General features: G+C 36.6%; 1 protein-coding gene across 1 annotated transcript in view; it reads right to left on the bottom strand.

Moving 5' to 3' along the window:
* LOC101900511 (uncharacterized) overlaps window positions 1-12,826 on the bottom strand; it is a 262,228-nt gene that overhangs the window by 18,776 nt on the left and 230,626 nt on the right. Inside the window, exon 8 of the mRNA XM_059121898.1 lies at window positions 11,656-11,873. Coding sequence (XP_058977881.1) covers window positions 11,656-11,873 — 218 coding nt within the window. The remainder of the gene's footprint in view (window positions 1-11,655; window positions 11,874-12,826) is intronic.

Raw genomic sequence — 12,826 nt, 5'->3', positions numbered from 1 at the left:
TTTCACACATCCCATTATTTCTACTAACACAAGATCTGCTGTAGAGATGGGATATATCGGTTCACTCCTTCTGTTACCTCCCCCCACAAAGGGTCAAAATTTAGATATCTGCATAAGATGAAGTAAGAAAATGGCGTACTTCGGCCGACCATATTCTAACATTTTCTGAAAATTATCTCATATCTCATACAAAGTGAAGAAAGTAACCAGTGAAGTCCAAACCTGGCACGTCGCAATATTTATATCATATTTATTTAGGTACGATACGAAATGGACAATATTGTTCTTCGGAACTTACTCCTATAGAGAGTCAACAATAAGAATAGTTATAGCAGAAGTCAGGATATACAGAGTGAGATGAAAAACTGCAACAAAGTCGAATGCTATAATTTTTAATTTTTTTAAATGTTATTAAATGAAAGCAAAAAATGTCCGAAATAGCATCAAATTTTAGAATAAGTTTAGATTTGTTCGAATTGGTCAGCTTTGGCACGAATTATGACTTTAAAACGGTCAATGAAACCGTCACACGCTGCCCGAATGTTGCTCTGCGGTATTTTGGCCCATTCCGGGCGAAGCGCTTGCTTGAGGTGATCGATCGATCTTTGGCATCTTTTAGTGCCAAGCTTGCTTTCCGAAATACTCCAGACACAATAGTCCAACGTATTGGTATTCGGAGATTTTGATGGCCATTGTGCGCTGGAAATGAAGCGAGAAACCTCATTTTGTAACCATTCTTGGGTGGCGCGTAATGAGTGCTATGGTGCTGAGTCCTGTTGGAATGTCCAAGGTCTGTGGCCCAAATGTTTGCGTGCCCAAGGATTTAATACACCCTCCAGAATATTTTTGCGATAATATTCGGCATTTATTCTGATGTCACAATCGATTAATACGAGCAGAGAGCGACCATCGGCTGTTATGACGGCCCACACCATCACCATGGCCAGCGCCTGAGTTCTGGTGGCCGACCGAAGGTGCACATTTTCAGCTAACCTCTTTGGCAAGTAAACACGATCATTTCGTTTGTTTACAAACTGCTGGACAACGAATGATTTCTCATCGCAGCGGAGAAACCAAATTCGGCAGTTCACCACTTTCGGCCAAGCGAAGCAACTCTTTCGCTATTTTGAGTCTATTTTCTTTCTGTTGCGGTGTAAGTTCTTGCACTTTTTGACATTTCAATAGCTTTACCCCGAGCTCATTTTTCCATATTTGCCGAATGGAATATTGCGATATGTTCAGCTCACAAGCCATTTTTCGGCCACTGAGACGCGGGTTTCGATCAAGTTGCTTCTTTATTTGTCGAACCATTTCTGCTGATGTTGCTGTTTTCTTTCGTCCACTTCCTTGACGTCGGGCTACGCCACCAGTCTCACGGTAACGAGCGATGGTACGAGACACAAAAGATTTATTCACATTTAAATGCTGGAGGTCTCTAACGATAGCCACTAGTGATTTTCCAGCCAAATATAAAGAAATCACATTATCACGCTTGAATTCCATTACGAATAACAACTGTCGTACAAGTGGCTTAGAAATTACAAAAGTCTGAAGTTAGTTGCAGTTTTTATACCCTCCACCATACTATGGAGGGTATATTAATTTTGTCATTCCGTTTGTAACTCCTCGAAATCCTCATGTCAGACCCAACAAAGTATATATATTCTTGATCAGCGTAAAATTCTAAGACGATTTAGCCATGTCCGTCTGTCCGTCTGTCTGTCTGTCTGTCTGTCTGTTGTAATCACGCTATCTTTCGAACAAATTGAGATAGAAGGCTAAAATTTTGCACACATGTATATTTTGCCAGTAGGCAGGTTAAGTTCGTAAATGAACCATGTAGGTCCATGTTATCATATAGCCCCCATATAACGGTACCTCCGGATATTCGGTATTTTGATGATTTTAGCGACATTATTTAACGGAATTGTTTCAAATTTGGCATTTGAAGTTCGAAATGGATACTACAACCTAAGACAGAAAATTATCTGTGCAGGTCCACGTCTTCGTATGGCCTCCATATAACGGTTCCCCCCGATATTCGGTATTTTGATGATATTAGCGACATTATTTAACGGAATCGTTCCAAATTTGGTATTTGAAGTTCGTAATGGATACTACCGCCTATGACAAAAAATTGTCTGTGCAAGTCCACGTTTTACAACTCCCATGGTTCCTCCCTATATTCCGAATTTTGATGATTTTAGCTACATTATAAACAGATTTCTTTCAAGTGTCGCATTTGAATATTGTCCGAGTCCACGTCGTCGTACAGACCCTAATATACCGCTACATTCGGTATTTTTAAGATTTTAACAGAATTTTTAACGGATTTTATTTTTTTGTAAATTGACAAATTTGTACCAAATGGTGGAGGGGATTTAAAGTTCGGCCCGGCCGAACTTACAGCCTCTTTATTTGTTTTTATCTCACCCTGTATGTAAATATGAAATTTTTTGAAAGCTGCACATCGTAACGCTATCTGACGTGCGGATAATTGTACCGAAATGCGAAGAGACTGATGGACATGGCCAAATTGATAATGAATTTCAGGGTGTTGCAAATGGACTAACAAATGTCATATACCCTCCCTTTGAAGATAAATCTATTAAAATTCAAATCAAAACACCCTTCCATTAGTCGAATCTGCTTAAACGTGTGTCGGTGGATTATCACTATAATAGAATAGATAATTTATCTACCAAAATAGCAATAAACTTTCTGTAAACACTTTGGCTTGGCAAAACAGACCCGTAACCTTAAACCCACACAAAATTCGCAATTAAAACACCGCCAATAAAAAAATACTTCATTCACTTTCCATTGGCCTTTTTTTTGAAATTTCCATGTTCCAGCCGTTAACTGTAAATGAACAGATTTGTTTGATAAACAAACACAATTGCTACGTGCAATGTTTCCGCCAAGGATTTGCTGTCGGATGGCATACGTTATGGCCCCTCAGGTTCAGGCAATTAGAAATGCATACAGAGCCACACCACACAAAATAGGGTTATTAAATGGGGATATATCTAAAATAAAAAGAGTAAATATTTCCCCGTTCTCCTTACATCAGAAATGCAAGGTAGTCAGATGTTAGCATTGAAAATATTTCCAATACAAATTTTATATATTATAAATTTATAATTTTAAGATTCTAAAAATATCATCTCGATTTTATAACCCTTGCCTTACTTGCTCCAACGTAAACTGTTGTGGCACAAATTAAACCCGTAAAACTATAACAAAATAAATATAAAATTCTAATGGCACCACACAAGTCCTGCAACTAGATTTTCGCAAATAAGTTGATAAACAAACACAAACAATTTAAAAAGCAGCTAACTTCGGCCGGGCCGAACTTTTAATACCCTCCACCATTTGGAACAAATAATAAAATCCTTAAAAAAAAATTCTGTTAAAATTTTAAAAATCCCGAATAAAGCCCTAATATTGGCTTCTATACGACGTGGACCTACAGAGGCATTGTTTGTCATAAGCCATTACCATATTCAAATTCGAAACTTAAAATAAACTGTGAATAATGTAGCTAAAGTCATCAAAATGTCGTATATAGGGAGGTACCGTTATATCGGAGCTGAGCGAAGACCTGTACCTGCATAGACAATTTTCTGTCACAGGCTGTAATATCCATTGCGAACTTCAAATACTGCATCTCAAACAATTTAGGTAAGTATTGTACCTAAAATCGTCAAAATACCGAATATAGGGAGGTATTGATATATGGGGCCTATACGAAGACCTGGATCTGCATAGACAATTTTCTGTCACAGGCTGCAGCTTCCATTACGAACTCTAAATATGTAATTTGAAACTATTCTGGTGAATAATGACTCTAAAATCATCAAAATACCGAATATCGGGAGGTACCGTTATATGGGGGCTAAATGAAAACGTGCACCTACATAGCCCATTTACGAACTTAACCTGCCTACTGGAAAAATAAACATGTGTGCAAAATTTTAGCCTTCTAACCTAATTCGTTCGAAGAGCGTGATTACAACAGACAGACACACGGACAGGCAGACGGACATCGCTAAATCGACATAGAATTTTAGGCTGATCATAAATATAATTTGTTGGGTCTGACATGAGTATTTCGAGGAGTTACAAACGGAATGACAAAGTTAATATACCCTCCATAGTATGGTGGAGGGTATAAAAATTGCACCCAAACACACAACGCCAACACATGGCAAAACAGCGAACCAGAGCAAACCTGAACCCCCATGAATTTTGAAATTGTAAAACATGACCATTAAAACGTAAACTTCTTCTTCTGCGAGGAAGAAAGAAGGTCGTTGTGTTCGCTGGCCTAGTTTTTTTTTCGCAAACCATTTAAAAGGCATTTCAACTGTTTGTTGTTGTTTTTTTTCGCGGCAGCATAAATTCAGGCCCGCGTAAAACTGGAATAAATGAATGAATGAATACCTGTCGGTTATGTTTTTTCGAAAAGTGCCAACAGCCTTAATTGGTTGGTTATGGGAATATGTTTTTGAAATAAAAAAAAAAAAAACAAATATTTGAATATTTCAAAAATTGCAAAAATTGCAACATTTGGTATGGACTTAATTGGGTCCCTCCAATTCAAATATAAAACAAGTCAAAAAGTATCAGTAGATTTTACCCTCAGCCAATGTATGTTTTTGACTCTGTTATGATTATTCAAATTGTTGACCCTCTATGGAGTAGGTTCCGAGGGACCTAAATAAGTCTAATATACAGAGTGAGATAAAAAAACTGAAACCAACTTCCGACTTCTGTCATTTTTAAGGCACTCGTCCGACAGTTGTTAAAATTATTCCAGTGACAGCTCATTGTGTTGATTGCAGGTGTACAAAGGCACTTTGGTGAGAATTTTCCAGAAGAAAAGTTATTCGCGATGGAATTCAAGCGTGATAGTCTAATTTCTTTATATTTGGCTGGAAAACCACAAGTGGCTATCGTTAGAGCACTCCAGCATATAATTTTGAATAAATATTTTGTGTCTCGTCCCATCGCTTGTTACCATATATACTGGCAGCGTAGCCCGTTGTTAAGGAAGTGGACGGAAGAAAACAGCAACATCAGCAGAAATGATTCGAAAAGTAAACAAATAACTTGATCGAAACACGCGTCGCAGTTGCCGAAAAATGGCTCGTGAGCTGAACATATCGCAATATTCCATTTGGCAAATATTGAAAAATGAGCTCGGGATAAAGCCGTTGAAATTCCAAAAAGTGCAAGACCTGACACCGCAACAAAAAGGAAATAAACTCCAAAGGGCTAAAGAGTTGCTTCGCTTGGCCGAAAGTGGTGAACTGCCGAATTTGGTTTTCTCCGATGAGAAAACATTCGTTGTCCAGCAGTTTGATAACAAACAAAATGATCGTGTTTACTTGCCAAAGAGGTCAGCTGAAAATATGCACCTTCGGTTGGCCACCAAACCTCAAACGCAGGTCATGGTGATGGTGTGGGCCGCCATAACAGCCGATGGTCGCTCTCCGCTCGTATTAATCGATCGTGACATCAGAATAAATTCCGAACATTATCACGAAAATATTCTGGAGGTTGTATTAAAGCCTTGGGCATGCAAACATTTTCGCCGCAGACCTTGGACATTCCAACAGGACTCAGCACGCACCACCCAATAATGGTTACAAAATGAGGTTCCTCGCTTCATATTCAGCGCACAATGGCCACGAAAATTTCCGGATACCAATCCGTTGGACTATTGTGTCTAGAGTATTTTGAAAGCATGTTTGGCACTAAATTACCAAAGTGTCGATCACCTTAAGCAAGCGCTTCGCCGGGAATGGGCCAAAATACCGCAGAGCAACATTTGGGCAACGTGTGACGATTTCATTGGCCGTTTGAAGGCCATAATTCGTGCCAATCGTGACCAATTCGAACAAAAATCTAAAATTTAATGTTATTTCCGACATTTTTTGCTTTCAATTAAATTTAGGAAAAAATGTAAAAATTATGGCGTTTGACTTTGTTGCAGTTCTTTTATCTCACCCTGTACATACATACATTATATCCTTATAAACTTTAAATAATTTCAACTTAACAATGCACGATATAATTAAATTGCTTTAAACTTTTTCCCATGGTATATCATTAGCAACAGACATTGACTTCTCTGGTCAAGGTTCAAATGGCGCACAATGTCATGTAGCCTGGTGAGAACAACACCATTTCGTCATTTACATATTTTACAATAACAACACACAAATACTTGTAATTAGATTTAAAGGCTATCAAAAAGATTTTTGCGTTAAAGCAATTTAAATTTTCAGTTCAACGTCATGCGAAAGGAAAGTTAAGAACTCCTCCACCGAAACAGTTGACCTTTTTGACCTGGACTTTTGTTATCTACATTTGAAGAGAAGTTTTGCCATGTCTTTATCAAAATGCAATTACTTGATGTAAATTATGCAAAAGATAAGTACAGAATTTAACAAGTAAAAAAAAAAATAAGTTCGGCCGGGCCAAACTTTTAATACCCTCCACCTTAGGATAAAGGAAACATTAGAGCCCATTATGACCCACATATACCAATTTTTAGACATATTCATTGGAAAATGTCCCCAAAATCATCAAAATACTGAATATCGGAAGGTACCGTTATATGGGGACTATATCAAAACGTGGACCTATACAAACAAATGTTTCGCCACACGAACTAGGAACCATTATGACCTACAAATACAATTTTTTAGACAATATCAGTGAAAAAATGTGGCAAAAACCATTAAAATACCGAATATCGGGATATACCGTTATATGGGGGCTATACCAAAACGTGGACCCATACATGCAATGTTTCGCCACCGGGCATACCCTCCCCTCCAAGGTGGCGGGTATAAAAATTCGTATTAATAAGTAAAAAAGCTGTAAGTTCAACTGGGCCGAACTTTGAATACCCTCCACCATTTGGTACAAATTTAACAATTTTCAAAAAAATAAAATCCGTTAAAAATTCTGTTAAAATCTTGAAAATACCTAATGTAGCCGTATATTGGAGTCGATGCGACGACGTGGACCTGTATAGGCAACTTTTTTCACAAGCTATCACAATATTCAAATGCGAAACTTGAAAAAAAAACTGTGAATAATGTAGCTAAAATCATCAAAATACCAAATATAGGGAGGTACCATGGTGGTTAAAAAAAGTGGACCTGCACCGACAATTTTCTGGCATAGGCTGTAGTATCCATTACGAACGTCAAATACAAAATGTGAAATAATTCCGGTAAATAAAGTCGCTAAAATCACCAAAATACCGAATATCGGGGGGTACCGTTATATGGAGGCTATACGAAGACGTGGAACTGCACAGACAATTTTATGTCATAGACTGTAGCATTCATTACGAACTTCAAATACAAAGTTTAAAACAATTACCGTAAATAATGTCGCTAAAATAATCAAAATGCCGAATATCGGGAGGTACCGTTATATGGGGGCTATACAAGGACGTGGATCTACATGGCCCATTTTCTGTTTTGTGCTGTAGTATCTATTACGAACTTTAAATATTAATTTTGAAACAATTCCGGTAAAAAATGTCGCTATATCATCAAAATACCGAATATCGGCAGGTACCGTTATATGTGGGCTATACGAAGACATGGACCTACATGGCCCATTTCAAATACCAAAAGTCCTGCCGACATAGTACATGTTTGAGTAATATTTTATCAACCTACTTCATTTCGTTCGGAAGCTAGAGTGATTTCCACAGACGGATAGACGGACAGACGGACGGGCATCGCTAAGTCGACATAGAATTTTATGCTGATCAAGAATATATATAGTTTGGGGTCTAAAATGTATATTTCGAGGTATTACAAACGGAATGACAAACTTAATATACCCACCATCCTGTTGTGGAGGATATAAAAATATTTTTAATTATCTATATGGAAATATTGTAGTTATCATATCCTTATACCTCAACCAAATTTTGTTTTCCACCCTCCGCACACATGTTAATCTCATAGTTTTACTATTTACTTAATTTAAATAGATTTAATTATTTCTATTTCACCAACATTCCAACCCAAAACCCACAGATTGTGGAAAAACTTTTGCCGAGCATCCAAAAACACATGTCGGAATTCGAAAAGCTTTCATGCCAGCCAACATTTATTTCGATAAATTTCATTAGAAGTCTATGAATTTAATTAAAGTCAGTAGTACACTGGAAGCCAGCCACAATACGATACAGTATGTGGAGAAATGTGTATATTGAAATTGAAGGGAGATATGTGGGTGTGTGTGTGGAAATATTCAATTATAATGAAGATTTCAGAAAGAATGACAACAATTAAATAAACATAGATGGTGTCTTAGTGTAGGGTAGGGGGGTTTGTGTAGATGTAGATAGTTAGACAAAATTCTTAAATAGACCCCTTACAGAATTGTTTTGGTAAAGAAAACATTTTATTAATAGATGAAGCATTTTTAAACTAAATATAAAAAAATGATTTAAGTGAATTAAAAAATTTGTAAAGGAATTAAAAATTCTAAAATGCAATGGAGGCCATAGCTTGAACCTCATATGTACAGGGTGAGATAAAAAACTGCAACAAAGTCAAACGCCATAATTTTTACATTTTTTTTTTTTTTAATTTTATTAAAGCAAAGATGTCAGTAATAGCATCAAATTTTAGAAAAAGTTTAGATTTGTTCGAATTGGTTACCTTTGGCACGTATAATGGCCTTCAAGCGGCCAATGAAACCGTCACACGCTGCCCGAATGTTGCTCTGCGGTATGTTGGCCCATACCCGGCGAAGCACTTGCTTGAGGTGGTCGAGACTTTGGTATTTTTTTCGTACCAACCTTGCTTTCCAAAATACTCCAGACACAATAGTCCAACGGATTGGTATCCGGAGATTTTGGTGGTCATTATGCGCTGAAAGTGAAGCGAGGAACCTCATATTGTAACCATTCTTGGGTGGCGCGTGCTGAGTACGATGGTGCTGCTGAGTCCTCTTAGAATGTCCAAGGTTTGCGCTTAAAATGTTTGCATGCCCAAGGCTTTAATACACTCTCCAGAATATTTTGGTATTTATTCTGATGCCAGGGTCGATTAATACGAACGGAGAGCGACCATCGGCTGTTATAGCGGCCCACACCATCACCATGGCCGGCGCTTGAGTTCTGGTGGCCAACCGAAGGTGCACATTTTCAGCTGAACTCTTTGGCAAGTAAACACGATCATGTTGTTTATTTACAAACTGCTGGACAATGAATTTTTTCTCATTAGAAAAAATCAAATTCGGAAGTTCACCACTGTTGTAATATGGAGACGATGAAATAATTGTGTACAGAAAAATTCGATGTGGGTCGACTTTTCGCTGACGAAGCAGCTGCCACTTGCTGGTACCCAATATAAAATTTTATTTTTTACGGATGGATATGATTATTAATGTAGGGTATCATGTTTTTGACCTCTCTTTACCGTTTTTTATAGCCTCCACCATACTGTTAACTTTGTCATACCGTTTGTAACTTTTCAGCCCCAACAAAGTATATTCATAATCAGATATGAGTCGATTTAGCGATATCCGTTTGTCTATTGTAATCATGCTATCTTTCGAAAGAATTGAGGTGGAAGGTTAACATTTTGCAGATGTGTGTATTTTGAAGACTAATTAAGTTCGTAAATGGGCCATTTCAGTCAACGTTTTCGTATAGCACCCATATAACGGTACCTCCAGATTTTCGGTATTTTTATGATATTAGCCCCATTATTCTAGGGAATTGTGTTAAATTTCATATTTAAGATCTTAATGGGTACTACAATCTATGACAGTCCTCATGCAGGTCCACGTCTTCGTATAGCACCCTTTATAATGGTGCCTCCGAATATTCGGCGATTTTATGTTATTAGAGACATTAAAGACCGGAATTGCTTCAAATTTCGTATTTGAAGGGTATAATAGGTACTGTAACCTACGACAGAAAATTGGATATGCAGGTCCCGGTCTTCGTATAGCCCACATATAACAATATCTCCCAATATTCGGTATTTTAATGGTTTTAGCGACTTTATTTACAGGAATTGTTTCAGATTTCGTATTTAAAGTGCATAATGGGTAATACAGCCTATGTCAAAAAATTACATGTGCAGGCCCACATCTTCATATATCCCCCGTAAAAAGTTTTTCATTTAATCAGGTGTATAAAATAGGTCCAAATTTAGATATAGCTCCCATATATATCTTCATCCGATTTTAGGTTTTTTGTGCACCAAATGGCTAATATTAGTCCAAATGGTGAGAATTTTGCTAAATCCGACCGAATTCAGCCTACAAGCATGTGCTTCAAATTTGGTGAAAATCGGTTCAGATATAGCTATAGCTCCCATATATATGTTTCATCAGACAAAAATGATATTTAGTACCAGATATTCGATTCAGCCCAGCAATACACTATTCAAATTTTATCAAGATCGGTTCAGATTTGGATATAGCTCCCCCATATAACTTCGTCCGATTTTAGGTTTCTTGTACTTTAACTTTCAAGAAGATAATATTTAAAATTTGGTGAAAATCGCTTCAGATATAGCTATAGCTCCCATATATATGTTTCATCCGTTTTGGTGTTTAAATCTTCAACTTTCGGAATATGCACTCTACCATAATCATATTTTGTACCAGATATCTCATAGGACTCAGCAATGCCCAAAACAAAACCTTTCTTTTACGAGAGCTCTACTAAATATGCATAGTGGTGTAGGGTATCATATAGTCGGCACCGCACGACTTATGAGCTTTCCTCACTGATTTTAATTGAAAAATTGACATTCTCTCAGATTTTTTCGAATAAATAATAAATTGGGCACAATTTTAAAAACTGCAATTCTAAAGACATCACGTGGGCTTTCCCGAAAAGAAAAACTTCATGCCAAGAAATCGTAGACCTAATACAAATAATTTCCCAGTGACTTTCCCACAAAAATTGGTGATTTCTATAATATTTTTAAGATTTCAAGAAATCGTGGATTTTTAAATAACACTTCTTTTTCGGAACGACAAGGACATTCTGGCAAAAATTATGCGTTATGTAGGTATATCTCTGACTACTAGGTTCCCTTAAGAATATATTTTAATTTATTTATATTTGTGGTACAAAATCGTGGGTCGTGCATGAACTCTTGGGACTCTTCTGGCAAAATTCAGGGAATTATTTATAAGACGTCCTACCAAAACTTTTGAATTTTTATGAATATAACTGTTCTTTGTTAATAATGTAAACCCTTACTTCGGATAAACATTATCTGTTGGTAAATTGACTTATACTTTTCAACCCGTCCTTTTTTCTTTAAGTTGTGATTCTTAGTCAGTCATATTTTTTTATTTATATTGTATATGTATATTTTTTTTACTCTTAAACACATTGAAAAAATTATTTCTGGTATGTTACCTTTAACATCTGTTTCAAATATTCCAAATGAGAAATGCCATCTCTTATTACAGAACGTGCCTCACACCAAATGTATTTTATTATTTTTTTTATATAAACTGAAATATTTTCATTTTCATCTCCTTTCCATTTTGCACTACATATTGTTTTCATTTCGTTTTCAATTTCATTATTATTTGTATTTTTTTTTTTTTTTTGGTTTTGCTGTTTTCACTTACCCAAACTCAAATCATAGGCGCAAATATAATCGGATGTTGTAAATTGATACGTTAACGTTGTTTTACCCACACCGGATGCTCCCAGCATGGCAATTTTATAGACGGGTATTTGTGCCTTGCCGCCGATACCACCTGGCCCACTGCCAATGACACCACTAGTTGCTGTTACGATTTTATCACTTTCGAATATAATATCAGCCGAGGCGCGCGAAGCATTGCTAGAGGGTATAAAAATGGAAATGGAGAGAAAGAAAACAAATGGAAATTAGGTGTGAAAAAATGTATTCGAATTTATTAAACAAAAGAAAATGTTGAAAATTCCTAGAACAATGTTAATAATATTTTTAATTAATTCCCTTACCAAGGGTGTAAATTTTGTCTTTAGAAGCCCCAGTTGGACCGTGTGAATTTTATGCTTGAATTCATAAATTTATTATGCCATGTAAAATTGTTAAAACAATGTTTTGTTGGTCCTTTTTGTAGGGGATTTGTTTAAAAATAGCTTGTCATGAAATTTGCCATATTCTTACCATATTTCCAGTTTTTTTTTTTTTTTTTTTTTTTTTTTTGAAACGCCACTTTCATACACTGAGCCATATGGCTAAAGAGGGTACACATAATTTGATACGGCCAAAACGTGCTTCATCGAAATACGGATTTTAGAACCTAGGTCTCTTTGAACCAAATCCGTCTGTCTGTCTCTCTGGCTGGTGCGCACGATAACTCTCACAGGGAGTATCTGATTTGGTCTAAACTGAGTACATCGTAATATTTTTGTCAAACTTAGATCGAGTTCGGAGATGGTCAATATCGGTCCTTCTCGTACCTCCCCCTCAAAAGGTCGAAATTTAAAAAAATATATATTTTTTTTGCACAGAAATAGAAAGAATAATCCGATTATGCTCCAACTTTGCAAATCCTAATATTTGCGTCAGTGCTAGGTCAGGTGTGAAAATGGATAATATTGGTCCACTCCATCAAGTACCTCTCCCACAATTGGTCAACATTTTGAATAATTACAATTCTCATAAAATGTGATGTAAGAGTCCGATTGTCTTCAAATTTCACAAATCCCAATATTTATATTAAGCCAAGGTCTGGTGTTAAGATGGACAAAATCAGTCAACTTCTTCTGCTACCTCCCCCACAATAGGTCGACATTTAAAAAAAA

Source organism: Musca domestica, unplaced genomic scaffold (genome assembly GCF_030504385.1).
Source record: "Musca domestica strain aabys unplaced genomic scaffold, Musca_domestica.polishedcontigs.V.1.1 2, whole genome shotgun sequence".
Classification (NCBI taxonomy): domain Eukaryota; kingdom Metazoa; phylum Arthropoda; class Insecta; order Diptera; family Muscidae; genus Musca; species Musca domestica.
Note: the sequence above shows the minus strand (reverse complement) of the source record. Positions and strands in the feature narration are given on the sequence as shown.